At 39.9% G+C, this 25514-nt stretch overlaps 1 protein-coding gene across 5 annotated transcripts in view; it reads left to right on the top strand.

The window, feature by feature from the left end:
• Positions 1-25514, top strand: part of actn1 (actinin, alpha 1) — a 65638-nt gene that overhangs the window by 26891 nt on the left and 13233 nt on the right. For 3 of the 5 annotated variants that reach the window (XM_058614560.1, XM_058614557.1, XM_058614555.1), the window contains exons 2-9: positions 6957-7071; positions 9061-9180; positions 13345-13431; positions 13998-14085; positions 17501-17579; positions 18392-18473; positions 20070-20155; positions 25365-25457. In XM_058614560.1, the coding sequence (XP_058470543.1) occupies positions 6957-7071; positions 9061-9180; positions 13345-13431; positions 13998-14085; positions 17501-17579; positions 18392-18473; positions 20070-20155; positions 25365-25457 (750 nt within the window). Of the gene's footprint in view, positions 1-6956; positions 7072-9060; positions 9181-13344; positions 13432-13997; positions 14086-17500; positions 17580-18391; positions 18474-20069; positions 20156-21935; positions 22022-25364; positions 25458-25514 lie in introns of all 5 variants that reach the window. The other 2 variants (XM_058614558.1, XM_058614556.1) reach the window with 1 other exon arrangement.

The raw sequence follows: 25514 nt of genomic DNA, 5'->3' as shown, positions 1-25514 counted from the left end.
AAGGCACAGCACTTCCTTCCTCGGCATGCTTATGTCCCTCTGGGGTGCAGTTTTAAATCACAATGTGCTCCCAGTGAACTTGTATGGTTAAATGCCCTAATCCTCCACACATGAGGAAATCATCTGGGAGTCTGAGAGGGAGGAAGGTGTTGTAGTTGTTAGCAGTCTCTGTTTTCCTGGCATTAGAAAACACTTTCCACCAGCGCTTTCTGTCCCCCGCGAGCTCAAGTGGAACAGAGGCAGCAAAAAAATGTTTTTACTTCACCTCCCCAGGATCGACAGAGGCCCATTTTCTCCACCCCCCCAACTCATCCAGACACTACTCATTCTCATTACTGCTCGAGCTGTGGGTGGCGTTAGCGTTTTTATGTTGTGGTTTTGATAGTAAAAATAAATGGTTGTTGTCCCCCACACACACACACACACACACAAAATTCTTCTCAATGTCCTTTTTCGTCTTAGTTGAACATTTTTGGAGGCGATGCTGGAAAGATATTTCGCCAGACGTTTTTGTTGCAATTTATCTGCGTGATTCTCGGGTTTCATCGGGACATGAGAGGCCCTCTCGTACCCTGAGCTGCAGACTCGAGGCTTGAGAAACTGGCTGCGGCGTTGAAAACTGCTTTCCTGTGTCGGACGCTCTGCCAGCGATATCTGCCTTTCCTCCCTCCTCTACACTTGTCTGCCTGTCTGTGTGTTCAGATATGGCAGGAGCTCGAACTCATGAGCTGGCTTGTTTTAGTAAAAAGGATTGTACTAATATGGAACTGGCAGAGAAGCAGGAAATATTTTCCTAGCTGAGGTTGATTAATGCGGGTAGAGGGAGGGAACAGGGAGTTGGCAAGTGAGAGGTGGGGAAAGGAACAGGAGCAAGGAGAGATAGTAGGTTTACTTAAATAAGAAAACTATATGTGATGGATTTTTATGTCTCCTATTAATGTGTCTGGACAAAGTTTTTTTTTTTTATCGTGAGTGTATTTATAGTCATTATGCAGCACTTTGGTGTCAGTGAGGTGAAGCTTGTTTGTAACTGCTAAATGAGAATGAAGTAAAACTTTGCCAACTCAGAGAGAGACCTACTGCACTTCCAAGCCATTCATCCTTTTTCATGGTTGTGATGGATTGATCGACATCAGGTTTATTTTCATTTGGGAACCTCAGGCATCATCAAAGTATACAGAGGAATAAAATGTGAAATAAATCAAAAATACTACGTACTGAATACCTAAAATATAAGCTTACTGGTGTGTGTGTGTGTGTTTTTGGAGGGCGAATCCTAAAAGATCTAAGGACAAAAAACCCGCAAGAGCTGATAAGCCTCAGTAGATCCATCTCCATGGCAACTAACATTGATGCATGAAGATGAAGTAAAATGTTTGAGAGAATGCTGCAGTAAAAGCTAAACTAGTGACAAAGTCAGTGATGAATATATGCTTCATGGGAAGAAGTAGACTGACATGTTCAAAAATGCACTCATTTATTTGTAAAATTGAAATGACGTCCAACTCTGTTTGCTAAATACAAGGTAGCCTATTGCTAGCTTAGGTTAGCTAACTTAGCACAGCTTAGCAGGCTAGCTCTGTCCAAAGATAAGAAAGTTTCACAAATTGTCCCAAATGAACACCTTGTTTGCTAAATTCACACATAACCTGTGTTAATATGTTGGTTTAATAAGGGTTATAGTACTGTATGCCTACTGTATGCTAAGCTAACAGGATGCTAGCTCCAGCTATTCCTAGCCATGGTTAGCAGATCATTTGCATGATAATGCTAGTGAAGTTTTCATCTAAATCGCTCTGAAATCATTGGCTAATACGTCTGTTTTTGAAATAATTTTACTGTTGTAAGAAAACCACCAGTTTCAGCTGCTGAAATTTGACTTAATTTGTAATTTTGATTATTTAATATTAAATATCTAATCCTTTTTGGTCTGTTGATAATACAAGATAATGAATCTGAAGAACAGGGCTGTGGGAGTATTTTCTATTCTGACCTAAAACGACTGTATAACAATGTCGTGTTTTTTTTTTTTTTAACTTTTACAACGTTTACAAGCACACCGGAGACAACAATATGCAGGTACTGTATATTCATGCTTCAGGTGGTTTGCGTTCGGTGACTTCTATGGGAAAAATGTTGCGTGTTATTGATGTTGACTGGCAACTTTCCCTGAGACTGATGAGGAGCAGATTCCTCCTGCTCTTGACCCCTGTTGTTTTTACAGCCTGCCCCAGTTCTGGGAGGCTGAGGCGAAGGAGAAAGGAGGTAGAAGAAAAAGAGAGAGAGAGAAAGAGAGGAGTTGGTGGAGGGCAGAAAACTGTATGACCTTCCAGTTTCTCCTGCAGTCAATTCATTTATTTTTTTTTAAATACATTTTTCCTCTGTCGCGCGACATGTTGCGATGAAGCTGAAATTGGTTGCATATGAGCTGTAGTGATGACATAATAAATGATTTTCTCTGCCACATTGTTGATGAGCAACAATTGGTCTCCAGAAATCCGATGCAGACATGTTAACAGCTCTCAGAGATTCACAGCACACATTGTGCTGATGAAAAGTGTACAAGGACAACACGGTCACACATGTAGAGTATAAGACTCCCTGCAGCACTGTATGTTTGCATCTACATTCAAACATTATGCTTTAGTTGGTGTTGGAATAATATAGATTTTATTGCGGTTTCACTATTAATCCAAAGGAGTGATACAGATAATAGTCTGTGTGATTTTGTTTACATCATGTTTTAACAAAGAGCATTTAGGCTGCCTTTTTTTCCATTACTATGTTAAAATGTATATACTGACGCTATAAGTGTCTTATATCCTTTTGTCAGCACAAGAAACACACAGAAATCTGATTTTTTTTTCATTTGCACCAACTATATAAACACTCCTGAGCAAAAAGTACTCAAAATGTTTTAAAATCTGATTGAATTTGTGAAATACTGTATGTCACAGTTCAAATATAAAATAAAAACAATGTATTTTGGGACTTCTGCACAGTTATAGCTACTACTGGTTTAAACAAACAATAACTTTGACTCAACAACAGATAGGAAGACTGAAAAACACATTTTGTAAAGCCCGAAGATGTGATCTATAAACACACACCCCCAGGATGTCCCTATAAGGAGTTGTTTATTATTCCCACATTAATTTACCAAGGGTAGAAGCAAAAAGGCCAAACTATCACTTTCAAAACTACTGAGATGTGACAATCTGCTGATTATTTAGGGTTTTGTTGTGTCTGTATAATTTCACATTGAGCTCTTTGGTACTATGATGATCAAATGTATCACCTTTTACAGTCATTTTTGCTGTAAACGAATCAGCCTTCAACTAACAATCACCGTTATTATTCCTCTATTTAATCATTTAGTCTTTCAGTTCTTTGTTGGAACAAAGTATAAAATCCCATCTCAAGTTCCCAAAGCAGCCAGAGTAAACTGCAGAGAAAAGCAACTCCACAGGAAAAGAAATCTCATCTTATCTGCTCATAATGTGAGATTACACAACCCACTCTCCAGCAGCAACCCATATGACGAGCAGAGGAATGCAACAAGTTTACACTGGTTCTCTCGGGTCTGCAGTCTGTCTGAAAGTCAGTCCTGGACGTTTAGGAAATTCCAACAAGAGTGGAAGTGATGAAGTGGGTGGAGATGAACGAGCATGAGCAGAGCAGAAAAAGTATATGTCATACTATACATCCGAGAATGCTATACTAGTGTTCAAGGGGTTCATTTTTGAACATGTTTGTGAAGATGCTCCTCATCCTGCCACCTCCTGTGGCTATAAATACTTCAGCACTCTGTGAAAGGAAAATCCAACGGCTGCAGTTTTACTGGAGTGATGGCAACTCAAATCTCAGGGGATGATGAAGTGGTGGCTCTAGTCAGTTTAATTATGTTGCAGTGAATATCTGCTAATCTGTCACCAACCGCTACTAGAATGATAAAGATGATTTTTTACCAGTCTGTCATTTATAACAATAATAATAATAATAGAAAGAGTTTATTTTTGGAACAATAGACACTACAAAACCAGGGTCAGATGTTTTCAGCTCCAGCTACCTTGTTCCAGGAGAAGGTTGAAATTGCAGTCTCTGGTTGATTATCCATGTTTCCTGGGGAGTCATTTAAAAACGGGAACCCTCTCGTTGTGATGACAACGACGCGCCACATGACTGAAGCTTTAGCTTTCGAGTTTGCCTGGGCAAAAGAGATGCATCCCTCACATTTAAGATGTGGTTCTCAAACTGTGGTACGTGTTTCACCAGTGGTACACAAGCTTCCTCTGGTGGCAGCAATCAGAAATACTGTTCTACTGTATATAAAAAAATGATAATAAATTAAATAATAATAATTAGAGTCACCTTATGTTATGAAGTGAATAGAACCTTCCTTATTTATGTGCAATATACTGCATATTTAATTACCGATCTTTGGCGAGAGGATAATGACGTATAATGCTTATCTAGTGAGGCAGTGGACCAGTAACCCAGTGTTGTCCCCTGCCAAGAGCTCCAGAACACCTGAGGGGCCTGGGAGATTTGACCGTAACATGGCCAGCGGGTCATGCGACAGTGCAGGTGGCAGCCAGTCTGCACTGTGAGCTGCCGCTAAACTCCACAGTGACCCAGAGTTAGTGGAACTGCACGGGTGGGGCGGGGGGATCCGGGGATGTGTTGTCGTTCTATCCCAGAGCAGCCAAACGTAGCAGCACATTTAACAAGCTAACATTCTTCCTGTGAACTTTTGAGTCCTTTGACACAAAGACTTTTTACATTTTCACTCCTGTTCTACTCGTGTTAAAGCTGCACTAAGCAGGAGTTTTTATGTAAAAATGTACTTTGTTTAACTACCTTGAAGACACTGTCCTGTTAACCTTTTCTCACCAGGTAAAATGACCTTACGAGAAGAAGAGTCTGTATCTTAAGGAGACCGTTTGATATAAAGCTGTAGCATTTTGCTGATGACTTTACATTGAAGGTCAAATTCTTCCGTTGACTTCAACGTTTGAAGTGGGGTCATGTATCAAAAGGGGCAGAGGGATGGGGGGAAAAGCACTGTCACTTGTCAAAAACTACATCCCACAACACAGAGAAAACCTGAACCTGCACAGCCAGCAGATACTGTACCTCTGTGTTAACACTTTGATTAAATTATTCAGACTATTCACACTAGCTGCTGACACCACAACTCTGCCTCAACATTTTAAAATCATTGGCCAGCTTCTAAAGAGACTATTGATTAGGATTAATTGAAATATTTTAGGGCCTGTTGGTGCTTGGCTTCAATCATGACTAAGTTAAGAGGAATACAGTGTCGTAGAGGCTGAGGGCGTGTGCCTGCCAGTTGCACATAAATCTTCACTGCTGGTCTTTTTCTGTCAGTTCCAGCCTTGGAGAAAAAAAACACCATATAATCTGCTCTGCTCCCTCCACATCTTCTGCACAATCCACAGTTTCTTTTCAGCGTTCTCATTGGTTCATCTGCTACCACTTGCCAGCGAACTGGCACACATCTGAAACCCTCTCTCCTCTGCACTTCAGTTTATTGATAGTCATGTAAACCTCATGCCACTCCGTTGCAAGTGTGACCTCATTGCGGAAGTTCCACGAGTGCTCCGAACCGGTTCTCCGGAGACTTTTAAGTGGCTTTTGTTCCCTGGCAGTAGAGGGCAGGCCAGTGGAAAGACAGTGCTGGCTTTCATGAATGCCTGGCTCTGCTCCTACAGGTCCTCCTCCTTGGAAACATGGTGCCTGATGTTAGGGCCCTGGGTGTAATTAACTCGGGAACTCGTAAAGAGGCGTTCACAGTAGGGTGTTCAGTGAGCCCACTCTTCGTGCCAGCTTCTGTTGGGCGGCTGAGATCCTGCTCCAGATGTTTTCCGTTAGCATGTTTGCATGCCAGCAATGCCGGAGAATCCAAGGCCTCTTACACCTACTGTATACAGTATACAATGCTCCAGTGTGTTATGGCTCCATGGAGAAATGACAGGACTTGAGCTTTGCTAGCGTTACAGGGGAAGGTGCAAGGTGAGCGCATGTGATTAAAGGGTCACTTTATTGGTCCCTGTAGGAATATGAACTACCTAAAATGTCTAAGATCAATTTCGGCAACCAGACGGCACACACACACAGAGCTCCTTATGACTTTGATGAGTGAAGTATGTCAACATCTCTGGTATTAATGTTAATTAAAGCTCCAGTGCATACCTTATTTTGCCCCCAGTGAAATCTGAGTCATTACTGGGACACTGCTAGCACCTCTACTGGGGTGGGTCAAATATCGATTTGATGATATCACCATCGTTCCTTGTGCATTATGATAATCGGTACATCAGGGCAAATATCGATTTTTGTAAATTAACAAATAAATAAACAGTCCCTGCCAGTTTCATTTGCCAAGCTTCGCTACTTCATGTCTCTCCTCACGCCGGCGCTGCTCAAATGAATGTGGGATAATGACGGAAAGAAAGCTACGTTACGAGATGCCCCATCCGCATTCAATACATAATATACTTTATGCACTTTATGTTCTCCATGTTGTGAATAAATAGAGAAATGGTGCACTTTTCATGGACATTTTCTTTTCTTCAGTTTGACGGATATCGTGATGTATCGCTATATGCAATATACGGATTAGGACAGAATCGTTGTTTCGCGATAGTATCGGTATTGTGCACCAGGTATCGTGTATCGTATCGTATCATGAGGTACCCTGTGATTCACACCTCTAACCACTACACGATGCATGCCCACACGTCTGTGTTATGTGTAGCAGCAGAATGCACTTTTGCAGAAGTGCCCCCATGACCCTCATGTGGAGGATAAAGTGTTAGACAATGAATGAATGAATGAATGAATGAATGAATGAAAACTCTTTTTTAATATTAATTTGCTTGTCATAGTAGTAAATTGGCTGTTCACTTATCAAATTTATTTTTCTTTTACAGACTTTTACAGCGTGGTGTAACTCTCACCTGAGGAAAGCAGGCACACAGATCGAGAACATCGAGGAAGACTTCAGGGATGGGCTGAAGCTCATGCTGCTGCTCGAGGTCATCTCAGGTACGCAGCTCCTCACTTTACAGGATTACCTGAATGCAAACAGTTTGCATAGGTTATACACTGACACCTGTTGATTTTAAATACCAGCACCTTAGCATTGTGGGGAATCTGTTGACGCGTTGTTTTCTTGCTGAGTTATTGATGAATAAAGCTTGCATATGTTTCAATTATGTATGTAATCTAAACTGAAAATAAACACTTTAAGGACTTTAACTAACCCTTCAAATTTGAATGTTTGCATCCGTAATGTTGTGTTACTGCCGTCTTCTCCTCCTTGGTTGTCTTTGTGCAAATGAATTGAATTCTTTTGCAAAGTAGCAGTTGTGGCAACGCAATATATTCTTGTAAAATCCAGTGGTGGAGGACAAAACAAATAATTAGACCTCAGGCAGCACCCAGCCACATTCCTTGGGAATCAAAACAAATTTTTTCTCCTTCTATGGTAAGCCATCTGTCTGCAAGTCAAAACCCATGCTGAGCTAACAGGATACAGTATATCTGGATTAATCTTAAGATCTAACTAGTCCTTTACTGGAAAAAGTACAGTATATTTTGTTCTGTGTGTTAAAATATTAAGCTACAGCCGTTAGCCAATTAGCTTAGCTTGGCTGTAGAGCACTACTAGCATAAATGTTTTTTTGTTTTTAAAAAAAATACTCCTTTAACCTCTCAAGGTTCTCAAATATCTTATTTATCTATTTTATTTAATGGAATTTATAAATTACAAAAATGAATACAAGAACAGTTAGTGATAGAGAGTACTCTTTTTCATGTTAGCTTCATTTGCACTGGGCGGTGAGTGTTATCAACTTATCTGAACCTTATCTAACTAGTCCTTTACTGGAAAAAGTACAGTAGATTTTGTTCTGTGTGTTAAAATATTAAGCTATAGCCGTTATTAGCTTAGCTTGACTGTAGAGCACTACTAGGATAAATGTTTTTTTGTTTTTTAAAAAAATACTCCTTAAACCTCTCAAGGTTCTCAAATATCTTATTGATATATTGTATTTAATGGAATTTATGAATTACAAAAATGAATACAAGAACAGTTAGAGTGATAGAGAGAATACTCTTTTTCATGTTAGCTTCATTTGTACTGGGCGGTGAGTGTTATCAACTTATCTGAACCTTATCTAACTAGTCCTTTACTGAAAAATGTACAGTATATTTTGTTCTGTGTGTTAAAATACTAAGCTACAGCCGTTAGCCAATTAGCTTAGCTTGGCTGTAGAGCACTACTAGCATAAATGTTTTGGCTTTTTAAATACTCCTTTAACCTCTCAAGGTTCTCAAATATCTTATTGATATATTGTATTTAATGGAATTTATGAATTACAAAAATGAATACAAGAACAGTTAGAGTGATAGAGAGAGTACTCTTTTTCATGTTAGCTTCATTTGCACTGGACGGTGAGTGTTATCAACTTATCTGAACCTTATCTAACTAGTCCTTTACTGGAAAAAGTACAGTATATTTTGTTCTGTGTGTTAAAATATTAAGCTACAGCCGTTAGCCAATTAGCTTAGCTTGACTGTAGAGCACTACTAGCATAAATGTTTTTTTTTTTTTTTAAATACTCCTTTAACCTCTAACTTATTGATATATTGTATTTAATGGAATTTATGAATTACAAAAATGAATACAAGAACAGTTAGAGTGATAGAGAGAATACTCTTTTTCATGTTAGCTTCATTTGTACTGGGCGGTGAGTGTTATCAACTTATCTGAAGTGAATAACCATATTTTCTAAAATGTGATGTTATTAAATGTAATATAAAATAATATGACTTTGAAAGATTTTTATAGGTAGTGATGAAAGCTGTGCTCCAGCTTTAATTAAATGACTTTGGCCACCACTTTTGTATTTTTAATGTATCGCCCCAGAACATTATTCATATTAAATATGGTGCACTCAGAGAAACAAGTCGTATCATCCTAACTCCTTCCTCGATTGTTTAATGTTTTCTTCTTTCTTTTCTTTTTTTAAGGCGAACGCTTGGCCAAACCGGAAAGAGGCAAAATGAGAGTCCACAAGATCTCCAACGTTAATAAAGCACTTGACTTCATCTCCAGGAAAGGAGTGAAGCTGGTGTCTATTGGTGCAGAGGGTGAGTCACAGGAAGTAAAAAAAAAACAAATACTACACTGCACAAGTACTTCAGTTAGCCCATCAATAACTACTATTCTGTAGTGTATAGTTGCATATACTGTTCTCTGGGCCTCTCTCACTTCATCTCTCATTATAATGGCAGTACCAGTGGCTGCTGCGGAGTTAATGAGCTCCTTATTTCATTTTATTTCAGAGTGTTTTCCGGTGGAGGTTGTGTGTGTGTTTTGCAGAGAGTAAATTTTAGGATCACCAATCCCCTCAGGGCCTGATGCTGCTCATTGTTCAGCGCAAATAACCTTGGGATGTCCGTCCTCCTCCCATTGGAGAGTAAACAAGTCTTTAGCAGAGTAAACACTCAACTCTCACTCTCTCGCTTACTATTTCCCTATGTTCGTGTCTCACAACAACACCTACCCCTCTGGCCTTCTCTGAAACCTACAGAGTCTGCACATGTGTTGCAAATAGAAACTTCAAACAGCTTACACTAATTCATCTCAAAATATTTGAAAGATCACAAAGTGTTAGTTTACGCCGGTTGCCAAGGTTTTGAGATATCTGTCTCTGAGAGTCTTTCCGCCGTTCCAATCCAGAAAATTGGATTGTGTAACTCAAAGCTCTGAAAAGAAACATTTAACAAAAAACAAAACTGTTTACTCTGGATTATCCACAAACCTCACAGCTGATGTGTTTTACTTTCAACTGAGGAAAAAGACTTTTGCTTTTGCAAAAGTTTCAGGGCGTCTCTGTTTACACACACTTATTGGCAGATATCTCACCGGGACTGAAGCTGTCTGACATACTTAATTAGGGAAAAGTAACATAATATGTTATTTTGGATTATTTGGTGGACTGACCCTTTTAAGAATGTGAACACTTGTAAATGAGTCAAATCCAGGTTAAAGACACAAGAGATCTGGTTCTTTTAAAGGTCTGGGCCTGTTCATTAAGCGCCGCCCCAACACCTAATGAGGTTAACCTCTGACCCTTCTGACCTGTTGTGTTCAGCCCTTCTGCTCTCTGTCTTTTCGCTGTCACACACAAATGCCTGCAAGGAAAATGTTGTATTAACAAATGAATCAGCTCAATAGTGCAACCATGACTGAGAGTACCACTAACAGTCCTAGTTATTATTAAGTTATGAAAGACCTGGAAAAATCTTATACACATGTAACCATTGCCCAGTGCACATCAACCTGAGTTCACTTAGGTTGGACTTCACTATTTTGATTGTGGCGCTGTATGACGAACCTTTTTGACATTGACTGATTGGCATCTTTACTCCTTACATCTTTGTTACAGAAGAAACGAGAGAGAAAGAGAGAGAGAGAGAGAGAGAGGAGAGGAAGGAAATGAAGGAACAAAAGGGGGAAATTGGAATTATGGCTTCAAAGTTTAGAAGCTCAGTGTTTGATATCAAAATCGTAATAAAATCATAAAGGGAGAAGCCGAAAGAAAGATGTACTGTATATTATGGAGGTTGCATGTTCTCCCCGTGTGTATCTGGGTTTTCTCCGGGTTCTAAAAGGCCTATCGCCCTATGTCATCCCCTGTTGAGGATAAAGCGGTAGAAAATGGATGGATGGATTAATCTGTAGGTTATTTTTTCAATTAACCGAGTACTTGTTTGGTCCATAACATGTCAGGAAATTATGAAAAATGCTGATCAGTGTTTCCCCAAACCCGGAAATGATGACGTTCTCAGATGTCTTAGATGTCCTAATTGAAATTATTCAATTTCTTTGTTATATGGAGCAAAGAAACCAAGAAATGTTGACCATTAGGAAGCTAAAAATTAAGAAGACTTTCAAAAAAACATTCAAACCGATCAATCCATTATAAAAGCCCTATACAGTATAAACAATATTTACATTTATTAATAGTAGATTTCAACAGGTGGACTTTTATGAGTGACTTGGAGGTGGAAAGTTTAATAAAACTTGTAAATGTCCTCATGTCCGACACTTAGACCTTCAATTACTTATTTGAACTCATCAGCGACAAAACTATAACAGCTTAAAAAAAATGTCAGAAATAATAATATCTGTTCTCTGAGCTCATAGATATGGTCACTTAGTCATATTTTATTCTTTTAAAGGCAGCAGAAAAACTATAAACGATTTATATGTGACACCGTGGAAGCATACATTTGATCAGCTGCACTTCAGCTACTACACTTTCATGTCTCTTTAACTGAAAACTTGCCATTTAAGCATCGGTGAAGGAACAAAATGACCAGATATGATGGCGATTTTTCTCTCAGTGCACAGAGGCTGGTATAAAAGCTCCTAAGCCAGACCAGCATTCCAGAAGGATTATCAGGCTGGAATCCCCCCCTTGGTCGAGCGGACGCTGCTAACTGGTGGTGGTGGGACGGGATGAGTCAAAGGCTCAGATCCTTGCTGCTCATCAGGGGTTAGTTGTGAGTGTGTGATGAAGGAGGGGCCAGTTTCAAATGGACTTAACGGGATTTATGTTGCTCCCCGAGGCTGATCAGTCATGTTCATTAGAAATCTGCATGTGTCAGGCTCAACCACAGAGCTCAACTCTGTCTGCCTTCTAATTCAATCTGAGCCGTCTTTCACACCGCGTTACAACTGACATCTCGCAGTCCAAGTTGTTCCGTCACAGTCGGGCGGACACGGAGCTGCCGCGCTCTGCTCCTTATTGGATTAGAGGGAGAAAGGAATGGTTATTGACGGGAGAGTCCTGGACACGGGCGCTTCATTCACAGCTCCGTCAGCTACAGGCGCACAGCTGATCGACAGCTTAACGGGGTTCAGGCTCAAATGACTGAATCATCACACGTCTCATTCATTTGTTAATCACCATTTCAGCTTCTGCTTCACTATCAGCCTGTGAGCGAGAAACCATGTGTGTGGAGCTGTGGCAACGACTCAACAGATTATCTGGTCTTTATGCGATAAATGAAATTCCCGACCTGAAGAGACTCACGACATCTGCTTTTAAAACGTATCCCAATATTTTAGGAATGGTATGTTCCTTCACCTTTGTTCAGCGTAACGTCTCTAACTCGTGCACTTCTTGTTATTGCCCATTTCTAATGTTGGAAATCTAATAGTGAAGGCTTCATGTACAAATTCAATCTGCAGGAGCAAATTTAATAACATAATTAAGAGTTGTGGAAAAACTCAAAACCGCAACCAATAACTAGAGAGAGCACTCATAGAACACAAACATATGCCCAAGGTCCAAATATGTCCTTTTTGGGTTATGCTGCTCACAGACAAACGATGCTGACGGACAGTGTAACATAAAGTCAGCTGGATTTGTCGTCTGAGGGCCACGATCGACATCCAGAGACAAACAACTGCTCACACTCACATTCACACCTAAATTCAATTTAGACTTAGAGCTGTATTTGGTCACTTTTAAATATCAACAAACAACTTTTTTTACATTTAACCAGTATCATATGAGCCTCATATCCGCTTCATATGAGCCTCACACAGAGAGATGCAGCACTCAGTAAAATGAGATACAAATAGGTCTTAAAAATCCAGTTCAAAATCCAAAAATGTTGGTGATGATAGATAGTTCACAAAATGTCAAAATAAAAGTGATATGGAACGATGTATAATTCACAATAAAAATGAATTTATGATGCAAAATGAATCTGTTACTTAAAAACACATACAGAAATAGCCCCCTGATTAGGGCCAAATGTAAAAAAACTATTTGGAAAACAGCCTGACTTTTGAGATTAAAGTAAGAATTCTGACTTTTTTTCAATTCTGACATTTTTTTCTCAGAATTCTGGCTTTTTGATATTTTCTATTATTTTTTTTACATGAAGTGGTGGGCCACATGAAATTGAGTGGATCGGCCCATTTAAAAAAAAAAATTAAATTAGTGCTAATATCATTTTTGGTAATGCATGTTTATTATTTATTATCTTTATCTTTACTGTCTTGCTGCTGTAACAATCCAAATTTCCCCACTGCGGGACAAATAAAGGACTATCTTATCTTATCAAATGTGGCCCGCAGGCCGCGAGTTTGAGGCTTCTGATTCAGAGTGTCCAGGTGATCTCTGCAAACGAGACCTTTGGTCAGTCAGGGGTCACCGCAGCACGAGTGAAGAACAATGTGAATGTCAAATGTGTCAATTCAAAGATTTTGCTTTTGCTTTGCCCTTTTTTCAGAGATCGTAGATGGAAATGCTAAGATGACCCTGGGAATGATCTGGACCATAATCCTCCGCTTCGCCATCCAGGACATTTCTGTGGAAGGTACTGTGTGTGTTCCCTCTTATTTATCCATTTTATTGAAAAGGACACCAGCTCACATTTTCATTAACAGTTTTCAGCGCAAGGACCTCATTCATTCATTCATTCATTCATTCATTTCACCCTGCTTTAAAAAAACCAAAACAAAAATGTACAATGCCAGATAAAGACTTGAGCTCATTCTTGTTGATTTGAATATGAATGTTTCTGACTCGACTCTTCTCCTTTGGGGCAAGAAACGCTTCCGATTAGGCCTCGTCTTCTTTGTTAACGTATATAATGTACTTACAGTTTAATCCACTATAAATGTCACAAGTGATCAGGCTTGATTTGTTCAGGTTAGCATTGAAGCTCAGCTGCTTTCACTGTTTGGCTACAACACAATAGTATCCAGTGAAAAACAAGAGAGCATGAAACGACGCATGAATCACACATGCTTCCAATTCACACCAGCTCCACTTAATCCACCACGAAACACGGATTAGTCCACAGGCAGTCAGAGCACAAGCCTTATGAGAGGGAAAGAGAGTTTCTCCATCTTCACAATGATCCCTTCTCCCCATCTGCAGAGACATCTGCCAAAGAGGGCCTCCTGTTGTGGTGCCAGAGGAAGACTGCCCCCTACAAGAATGTCAACATCCAAAACTTTCACATCAGGTAAGGCTTTAGGGAGGCAAACATAATGAGTCATCGTAAAAAAAAAAGAGGTAATTTTACTTGCATGCAGACACAAAAAAATCAGTAGCTCAAATCACTGCGTCCCGCAGGGAAAATTAGGCCTCGGAATGTGAATAATAAGGGGGCATCACCTCACCTGAAGTCAGTTTTATATGGTCTGAACCTCAATGGAAAAATTCTCCTCCTCGTAAACTGAAGTTTTTGTTTCCAAGAGCTTGTAAACAAAAGAGGAATCTATGTTTACCAGCCCCGTAAACAACATTTTGTTTCATCTGTTAATAGTTTTGCGAAGGCAGTAAGTAATTTAAGCTAAACAGTGAACTCAATCCCAATATTTTACCAAATTTTTACCGAAAAATAAACTTGAAGGAGAATTCCGGTGTTTTTTCGACCTGGGCCCTATGTTAATAAATGTGAGTGTGTACGAGAATAGTACTTACAAAAAGTTTCATAATTGGTCCAGTAGATCGTTTCAGGCAGCAGTGTAATCAGACCTCCTCGGCTGTGATGCGTTCACTGATGCTCGTAAAATCCGCTCACATTATTAGCACATTGCCCGTCTCTGAAATTGGTAGTGAAAATCTGGTTTATTTCCAAATATTGGTGGGTTAGACATGTTAGCCCTTGAATATACCTAACATATTTACATGCATCTAATTTAATAAGCCGAGACTTGTTCAAGGAATTAAGAATTAGTTTTTAATTCTGAAACCATCAGATTAAAATGTGGTTGACCTATTTGGATTTTTATAGGAGATAGAATTCTAACGACATTGGGATTACATGAACGTGTAATTGTAGACGCTGGTTCTTGATGCAGCGTTGGCAGCGTAGGCAGCCTCAGACGGCGCTGACGGTAAACAGAACAGCAGAGCAACAGCAGACATGCTCTCATAAAAGCAGAGCAGCCGAAGAGCCACACAGGACGTGGCAGTGACCAACTGCTGCATTTAGATTCCTATCAGGAGATTTGTTCCACGCAGACAGTAAATCGAAATTTGCGAAGCGGTTACCGTATCATCCCGTCCGGATGTTTTTTCTCGCATGAGTGTGTTCATTTTAGTGCCGGATCGGCGTTACTGGACGCCTCCGTGCGTGTTGAATTATTGAAAGACGATCACTGTGATCCTCAGATGTGGATTAAAGCTGAAAGAAAAGGTGGAGGTGAGGTCATTTGAGGGAGAGGACGATGATTCCTGGGGGCAGGAGAGGGAGGAAGTGACAGTGCTGAGGCCTTTGATGTGGTCACTCTGTGAGACATGAGAGCGGTGATAGCATCTAGTGTACATCCACAGATGAGAGACACACGGGCACCTTTGTTTTTTTTTTGTTTTTTTCTCAAGCACTCAAGTGCTGCTGCCTCAGGTGTAAAAGTCACCGTATAAAAGCCCCGCTGGTGCATTTAAAGGCCTCTCCTTTATGGCAGGTAATACATAGAAATAGGCCATTTGCTGCCTGTAAATCTTTCACAGCTTAAACACCATCACTAACCTGCCACGCTGTGTTTAGACACCAGGCTTTCACAGGTTACACTAAATATACATCAACCAGAAAAACGATACACATGGTCTACAGATGACTAGATTTTATGTTGGGGAGAGATATGACACATATGTTACCATACGATATGACATACTATGTTGTAGGGAATTTAGTTTTGGGCTCAGATGTATACAACAATATTAAATAGATAAGAATCACAATGTAGATAAACAGAAAATTCAACACATCATCATGGATCTACAGATAACGTTCTTAAATCTTTAACTAGATTTTATGTTAAGAAGAGATAAGATGCGATACAATGTCACCTTTGGGAAATACAGTACATATTGTGTCTTTATTTACTATCTTCATATATGTATATATGTATATATATATATATATATATATATACATATGTATTTATATAGACACACATACATACATATTATATATATATATGTATATGTGTATATATATATATATATATATATGTATCAAAATGAAACTTTGCGTGTAAAAAATCACATTTGTGAACACATTGGAGCATTTACTTTGCTGGATGAGACCAAAGCGGAGGTAAAAACAGAGAGTGACACATGAATAGTTGACAGGAGCAGGACTCTGTAATAATGATAGTGTTGCTGTGTGTCTGCTGCATGTTTAAACAGACGACTGTTTGTTTCATATCAACTCTGACATGTGAAAGTTATGATTACAGCTTGTTTTGTTGCTTCCAAGTGGCCAAAGAACCCACAAAATGCAGCTATAACTTCATCTGGCAAATGCAGCGTTTACATTTACATCTTAATATTATAATCAAACATCTAAATAAACCTGCACGAGTGTTGTCATTTCTCATGTGTGGAACTGGACCACATTGCGTCACAGTGAGATCACTCGCCGCGGAAATTACTGTGGAAAATCAAAAGAAAAACCAGAACCAAATTGCTCAGAATGACATGTCTGTTCAGTGTAGAAACATCGTCAAACTTCTCTGAACGTGATCCAGAACTCAAACCAGCCACAATTACCAATTTTGTCCTGGTCCTTGAAAATGAAATCTTTTTTTTTTTTTTTCAGTTCTCAGGTTTCTAACTTTCTCTGCCCAAAACAACTTTCTTTCGTATCAGACTGATCTTGAATTTCTTTGTGCTGACTTATGTCCAGTTTATCAGCCTTTATTCTGAAACTTCAGGGCTTGATGTTTGGCCACGTGCTACTGTAGATAACGTATCTTGCCCTGGTTCCAGGTGGGACCTAGATCTGTTTACACCAAAGGCCACCACTTACTATCAAGTTATAATGGAAATGGCCCATAAACACAGCAATTGGCATGAACAGCAAACAATACTTTTAGATTTTTGGTTTTTGTTGTTTTTAGATAGATATAGATGTTTGTTTTAATGAACCATACATTGATCTATGTCGAAACAAACACTTTATTTTGAAATTGGTGTGCAATACTTATCAAGAATACTTTTATTGCAGCATCATGATGGATTATCAAAATAGGATTTAAAGCTTAAATTGCCCACCACCTTACCAGAATTTGTGGCCCCTGGTTTACACAGTCACATTACAGGGACTTGTCTTCCTTATAGGGACAAAAAGGAGGCCCCCATAACGTAAATTATTACATTTTAAGGTGACAACATGGATGCGGTTAGGGTTAAGCCAGTAGTAGTTATGGTCAAGGTTTGAGTAAGTCTCCAGGAAATGAATGTAAGTCAATGTAATGTCCTCTGAAGTCATGGGAGCCGTGTGTGTGTGTGTGTGTGCGCGCTACATGACTCTGAGGGAAAAAACTTGACTGAAGATTAAAGCAAATTCCTTTTCCTTCCCTCGCCTCATTTAATTTCCTCCTCTTTTTCACCTTAATCACACCTCTCTCTCTCTCTCTGTGTCTCAGCTGGAAAGATGGTTTGGGTTTCTGTGCGCTCATTCATCGGCATCGTCCGGAACTCATTGACTACGGAAAACTTCGCAAGGTGAGCCCCAGTCGCGGCGTACTGTCAGACTGTGAACCACAGACACTGAGTTTCAAAGGATTCCAAGCGAAAATGATAACTATATATTATTATTATTTTTTTTTTTTTTTAAAGAAAAAAAAAGGAAAACAGTTTTTATGACAAAACCAAGTTACAGAGTATACGTATACAGTTGTGTCACAGAAACCCGTCTAACTTACGCAGACTTGTATATTTCACACAATCCAATTAGTAAATACAAATCACCACGTCATGCAAAAATAATTACATTTTCCATCTCAATAATAATGTTCTTAAATGGTCTTTTAAAGAGTGGTGTGACTTGATGATCAACAATCATAATTAAACTATTAATAATTCAACTTTGTGTATGAATCACCTGTTTGATTCATAATGTTTTATATGTAAATCCTCACATCAGAAGTGGGAAATGGGAAATACTATTTGTTGTATTTCTGACAGAGAAATGACTTAAATGCAAAATATCTCGACTAGTCTTAACTGGCAAAAGACATCAGCTATGTTTTTCATGATTTTCACAAATTCTGAATATTACTGAAGTAATTGTATACTCGCCTTTAATGATATATACATAGATATAAAAGGTATTTCATAATGTGTTCGATATTTCTCCGTTTGTTATATTACATATGTGCTTTGTTTTTAATTTAAATGCAGTTAATAGACATTTGTCAGTTATTTGGACGCACATTCATTCTTTACACGTACAATGGCAGCATTTTAGATCCAGAAGGTTTTCAGTGATGCATACACGTCTTGACGAAAGTCCTCTGTGTGTCTGTTGTGTACAGGACGACCCCATGACCAACCTGAACACAGCCTTCGACGTGGCAGAGAAGTACCTGGACATCCCCAAGATGTTGGATGCAGAAGGTGAGCGGTGATTTAACAGCGATGGTCGAAAAAAGGAGGAAAGACTTTATGTTCTCTCTGAGTGATGAATAGGTGTTTTCAGGACGCAGATGTGATCTGAGCCACATGTGCAGTGATTATCCAGGTGTGCAAAGGTGTGAAAAGGGCAGAGCTCTATTTTTATTCTCCACAGTCCTCCTTATATTACATCACTCGACGTGTTTGCTGCTGAATCACGTCTTCTACTGATGGAAACAGAGTTGAAGAAGAAGAATCTGAAAGCAAATATGGTTCTGAACAGCAGAGAATTGATATTATGCGCCCTCCCTTTTTGGGACATGGGAATTCAGTTTGTTTTGGCGTACGTAGAACTTTCTTGACGATAATGACTTTAGAAAAGTCTACACCACTTTTTCTCAGTGATGTCGGAGACTATATTTTGGGGCTTGAACACTGTGTGCAGCTGTACAGGGAGACAAACGTTATTTTTTTTGTTGAATGTAAATATGCTATGGGAGGAAAAATCACGTGGCCGTGCATTAATAATGTGTGTTGTTGTTGTTATTATTGTTATGTTTTATTGTTGTGACACAAGTGGTGGATTTTTCGGGTAAACAATCAGCTAAAACCTTGTTTTAATCAGGTCTACAACCTGCAAAAGACCTGTTTGGAATTTTATTTTTACATAATTTCTTAGAATCTTTTGGGAGTGAAAAAGATTTTTTTTTTCCACATAGGTGTAATGAAATCTACAGGAGACTATTAAATATGTGTAGCCACTGTATTATAGTGAGAATATTTTACATGCTTATATTACTTGCTTTGTCTTGTTTTTGTGTTGCAATTTGTAGACGGTCCCTGCTCACAAACCTCATGTTGTGTTTAATGTCTGTTATATGTTATTGTTGTGAGACAAGTTTTGAATTTGTCTGAAGTGTGAAGGGACCGTCTATAAATTGCTTAACACATGTTGAATAGTCTCCTGTAGATTGTTCTATAAGACCTATTTGAATGGATATGAATGATTAGATTTTTTTCCTTTTTCCAAATTGGTGTTATAGTAAACTCTACAGGGGGTGTGGGTGTGTAGCCATTTTAGGAGACACTACACTGTGTAATTGTTTTTGTGTTGCAATTTGTAGACGGTCCCTGCTCACTTGTTTAGATTAAAATGAGGTTGTAGCTGATTTTCTACCTTACTTTGTTTGGAAGAATCCATCACTTGTGTCACATCAGCGTTTTGAGGAGATGTTGCCAGAAGTTTGAAAAACAACTTTCTCACACCCGCTATTAATGCGTGGCAAAGTGATTTTTTTTTTTTTTTTACACTTCCCGGGCTGGGTAATATGCAGCTCTCACAGTACAAATAAATGAACTCCGTCAGAGGCCGAACCCTAACCTCAAGTTCAGTTTCAGCTCATTTAGTTTAGACATTGAAGTCTTCAGCACATCTGGACCACGAGGAGTGTTTTTCTTTCCATTCTGCTTGTTGTTCATGTGAAGACCTGGGCCCAGGTTCTACTTCCTGTTTCTCCATGTATCTTCATGTTCTCTGTTTAACAACCTCCACTCCTCCACCCTCCACCCCGTCCCCGACCTCCTCTGTTCCCCCCGCAGACATCGTGGGCACTGCCCGTCCGGACGAGAAGGCGATCATGACCTACGTCTCTAGCTTCTACCACGCCTTCTCAGGCGCCCAGAAGGTATCCTGGATGCAGCGTCTCCTTTCTCCTCCTCCTCTGATTCAACCTCCTTCTCCTCACAGGGCTCCTTTTCTCTCTGCAGTGCACACCACCCTTCACTTTCCGCATGGTTCACGCCACCGAAATGCATGATGGGACGTCAACAGTCTTTGAGGCAGTGAGCACAAGTGTGTCTCCAGTCTACCTTGTTGTCACGGCGGCCCTCTCGACTCGCTCTTGATTACGGCCTTTGTTCCTCCGAACAGAAGCCGAGCCGAGTAGGAGGTGCCGCGGCGTTTATCTGATAAATGACGATGACTGGCTGCGATGAAAAGCCACAGTCGCTGATGAAGAGCGACAAATTGGCCTGAAGTCGAGCATCAGCAAGGGAGATGTGACTGTTTAAATGGTTTGTGATGCTCAACCATGAGAGTGACAGATTCAATGGAGGGTGGAGGATGAAATTGAACCCGCCGCTAACGATTGATGTTAACGGATGCATATTCTCTGTCTGTCGTGGGAGGTCTGTGTCTGTTTCCTGTGACTTTCCCCGTTGTGCGATGAATAACCGTCAGTGAGTGTGGCGGCTGCGTTGAAGCACAACAGGTACCGGGAGCGTGTGCGGTGCCTCTCCTCAGACTGTCAGGGACAGGAAGAGCTGAGGGTTACGTAAGAGCCAGGTTCAGTCTGGAAGCCCAGGAGCAGAGCGAGTGTTTCAACACAGCTGTGTTATTACAGGTCAGAGTGTGGACAGGCGTGCTCTGCTGCACTGGAACTACAGCTGGACTCTAGATCACAGGTCTGAGAGGAGCAGGACCAGATAGTGCTGGTTTAGTCAGAGCTGAAACAGAGTGATTGTGTGGTGTAGGGCTGCAACTAACTATTATTTACATCATAAATGAAGTATTTTTTTAATGATTTCTTTGCTATATGGAGCAGAAAATGTTCACATTTAAGAAGCGGAAAAAATCCGATAATTGTTTTCAACATTAATTAAGAAAGAAATCACTCATCGATCAGTTGGTGTAATTGCGATGGGGACATGATGTGGTGTCTGCTTCCACTGGGACGAGGTTTTTGTTTGAACTGAGTTCTGTGTTCACAGAGAAATATTGTTCCGGCAGAGTCGCTTATTACGATGCAGCACAGCACTGGCTCAGAGGAAAATTACCCCTGTCTTGAAAGGGCTGAAGGACAAATATTGCTATTGCGATTTCATTTGTGATATGATGGAGCATTTCCAAAGGCGCTACTATCAAAATATTAGCTCCAGTGTCTACACTGAAGGAGAACTGGAAGACATGGATGTGTACGTGCCCTTGTGATTTGCAGTGTTTGTGTAATTTTAATTACAATGAACCAAAAACAAAGCGATTCATTTAATTGTTCAGCTGTGGAAATACAGAGTTAGTTTGAGTGTTATCCTTTACAAAATTAATTATATCACGGATAGTTGATACTAAATCCATAGCAGGATTATGACAGGTGGCTTGTTGATTTAGTGTGTGAGTTTGTGAATGAGCTGAGCTTAAATATGCGCATGAATTATAAGAAGTACAAAAACTCATTTATTTCATTTTGTTCACCTCCCATTCAAATGCTGTCACTATTTCCCTTGAAACTAAATAGTGTAGAAAAACTATTATGGGTAGACTGGAGATGACTTGTGCCCCCCATTGCTGCCTCTTCTTGTGATTACGCCCCCTGCTGGCCCCTTGTGTTCCTGCACACTTTTACTCTTGTGCATTTTTTGTTCTCTCTTCTCTGTCCTCTTCTCTCCCTTCCTCTGTTCCTTGGGCAGATATCATTAGCACCTTGAGGCCAGATGAGAAGGCCGTCATGACTTATGTGTCGTGTTACTACCACGCGTTCTCAGGCAAGCAGAAGGTGAGAAATGGGGAAACAATTAAGCAAACAAAACACAAACAATGAGCAGACGCACGCCAAACAAGGCTGGCAGCGTGTGACGGATCAGCTACCGTTTGACTTGGCCAACATTCGTTTTTCACTGTGATGCCACAGTTTGATCCGATACTGGCTAAAGAAAAACAAGTTTACAAAAATAACTAACACCTTTTACATTAATTATTGTCATGTATTAAATCCAAAAATCGGAGTGTCTAACACATCTGAAGGCTTGATATTGTAATTTAAAGTTGTTAGAATGCATCCTCAGAATTTAAAAAGTACACTTGCCCCTCCACTCTTAACAGATGACACAGGCGGGTGAACATAATGGAGCATTTAGCATCTAAAGCACCAAATATTTCCCTGAGGAGTCTCTGTAGGAAAACAAAGCTGTAATAATGAGACTAAACTTTGAACTTGTATTCATAATGTAGCCAGGAACATTACTGCAGATTTGCCTAAAATGTAAATACAAAGCAGTTTCCCTGCTGCTGCGGGTGTTTCATTGCAATAACCTTCCTTGTGGCATAAAGAGAATATTATATAATATTAAAGGTGCAGATGGTGACAGAAAAAAAAATCATCTTAATAAATAAAGCAATCATTTATTCACTTTCCCATTTTAAAAAACGCTCACTTGTTCAGAACCTCCTTGTCTGCCGCCTTTCGGGGGCAAATTATTGAACCATGACCCCGCGCTCAGCCGTTCTCCTCTGCCAGTGTGAAGTTCTTAACGCTCTGAGTGGACGATATTATTCTAGCGTCGGTTAAGTCCGCTTGAGATCTCTGCAGAGAGTTACACGTACAGGATATCCGATCTAAGACTCCCGTACTTCACATTTTAGCTCCACTGGCTGCTACACCTTTATTCTGCTGACATGGCATTCTCATACGAAACAGTGGGTGGAGGAACAGTTTCCCCCATAAACACCATCTCTCCAACTTGTAAAATACACCACAGTTACCGTCTGAGTGCTTTCTGAATATTTGTGCAGGTTACCTCAAGTCAACAGTATATATAAAAAAAGAGAGGATAATAAGGAAACAAAGGAGGCTATAAAATCTAAAATTACAATTCACTATTATAAAACGTGCACTGCAGCATTTATGGAGCATTCTGTTCAAAGGTCCAGTTTGTAAGAATGAGTGTCTCCTAAGGGCAAAACAATGGGAACTACTACATTTTTGTTAGCATAGCTAGCTTCCTGTTGAATGCATGCAGTAGAAAGATAGTGGCGTCTGTTAAGCAAGGCAAGTACAAACAAAGTTCTACAAAAACTAAACAATTATTATCTTAGAGTGATTTTTTTTACCCTGGTTTATTTGATTTCTGCCAACAAAACCTCCTAAATGTTACATAGTGGACCTTTAAAAACTGCTATCGATTTGGCCTTCTTTTTTTTTCAAAAAACGTCTCCATCTAAAACCAGGCCGAGCTTGGTGAGGATAAAACTTTGTCCCAGATGAACTCCTCAGGTAGTTCTTGGCCTTGATAATCAATCCTTCTCTCTGGCTGTCAGGGTTTTCAGTAAACAGGCCAAGTATACTAACATTTGCTCACAGAAGCACGACCTGCACATCCTGGCTCGCCTTTTAAGGCTGCTCCACTGCAGCACGCCTCCCCCCCTCCCCCCCTCCCCCCGTCCCCCCCCCCACCGAGCCAAGTTTCCCCTGTGATCTTTTCACAAAGGAAGGCTGCAAGCAGTCTTCTGTGTGGGATGCCAGTCTCCGAGCTATGAAACGTGGTGGGAGGGGAGATTGAAAGTCAACCTCTCTAAAAGGACAGAAATGCTGTGAGGTTTACGCTTCATTTTGAGGCAATTTGTCTCCCTGTCAAGTTATTAAAAAAAAAAAAAGAAGAAAAAAGGAAATTGATTTTGTTTCATCATAATCCCAGATGGATTTCTAATAAAAATCTGAGATTTGCTTTGTCACACTGTACAAATACAAAGGTGTGAAAGGCTTGTACTAGTCAGCTCTGTCTAAATGTCACGATTGGGAAATCAGGCGAAGGTTAATGAATATTAAAAGAAATCTGTGTGATCACAGAGATAACACAAACAAAAAAAAAAATACACATATATACACACAAATAGAACAGGATGATGTCCGGTGTCAAATACTAGATGAAAAGTTCAGTTCTCTGCTCAGTTGCATGTTGCTTAAAAAAAAAAAAAAAATGTTGCCTGTATTTTCACTCTTGTGAGCGTTTCCTGACCACGTTCACTCCTTCTGAACCCAAGTACATGTCGTCATGGCAACCCTGGCTCTCTCTCAGGCATTGACGATGATGGCATTGAAGTGATGAAGAATGACAGGCTGTGTTCAGGAAGTGTTGTGTCATGGATGAGCCCCTCGGTTTCCTCCCCGCCCTCACAGAAGCCTCGCTCTTCATTGCTCCACTTCTCTGTATGTAGGTTGGGAAGCTAAAAAAAAAAAAACCACACTGTATCCCCCTGTTCTATAAAAAGACAGTAGTGCAGAGACAACAGGGATAATATAATATAATATGATATAATATATACTTGTTGCCACAGTCACTCTCTAGAGTCTTTTCTGCTGGAAAAAGACATACAATCATATTAAAACATCTAAATCTCGTATATTTACACCTTTAAACTCCAACTTAAAGGTCAATCATGTAAAGTTCTGGTGAAATTATTTTCATTTGGCCAAAATTAAGGATAAAATAATTATACTTGTACATTTTTCTCAACTGATTCTATGAATTGTTGCCTTTTATGCGTCTAGAACAGAGGCTGTTTTTACAGTAGCCCACATGGGACATGGAACTCATCATGTTTAGAGTTTCGATGCTAATTGAAGGCTACATGCAGTACAGTAGGTTCTCCAATATAATAAATACAATAATATATTCAGCTGGAAAAGGAAACTTCACCAATAAATGTTGCTAAATTTTGAACAGTATCTTCAAAAATCGTCACAGAAGTTGTCGGGAATTGTGATTATGACAAATTTGGGCACTATTTTCATTGCAACGTCATTATTTAAACCAAACTCAGCTGCAAAATTGTCGTTTTGATGACACTTACCGTGTCACAGAGATCACAACACGTGCTGCAGTCGGCCACACTCGCCCTGTTTCTACCTGCTTCACAGCATTTTTTCGCTAATCTATTCCTTCCTCCTTCCAAACGCGTCTTCTGGGAAAATCCTGACGGATGTAGACGGATATGTACGCAAATCACATACGTCACTTTAATTTCCTGCCACACACACACACAGCAGATACAGGTCATGTATCACAGCATGCTTATTTCTGCATCTCATCCTGTGTCTCCCTTCGCCCCTCGTCATCCAGGCGGAGACGGCGGCCAACAGGATCTGCAAGGTGCTGGCCGTCAACCAAGAGAATGAGCAGCTGATGGAGGACTATGAGAAGCTGGCCAGTGATGTGAGCACACACCCGTTTCTTTTACCTGCACCAAAAACTCTACCTTCTCTTTGTCTT

The sequence above is a fragment of the Solea solea genome, chromosome 18 (genome assembly GCF_958295425.1).
Source record: "Solea solea chromosome 18, fSolSol10.1, whole genome shotgun sequence".
NCBI lineage: Eukaryota > Metazoa > Chordata > Actinopteri > Pleuronectiformes > Soleidae > Solea > Solea solea.
The sequence above is the reverse complement of the archived record's forward strand: the minus strand, read 5'-3'. Positions and strand labels throughout refer to the sequence as shown.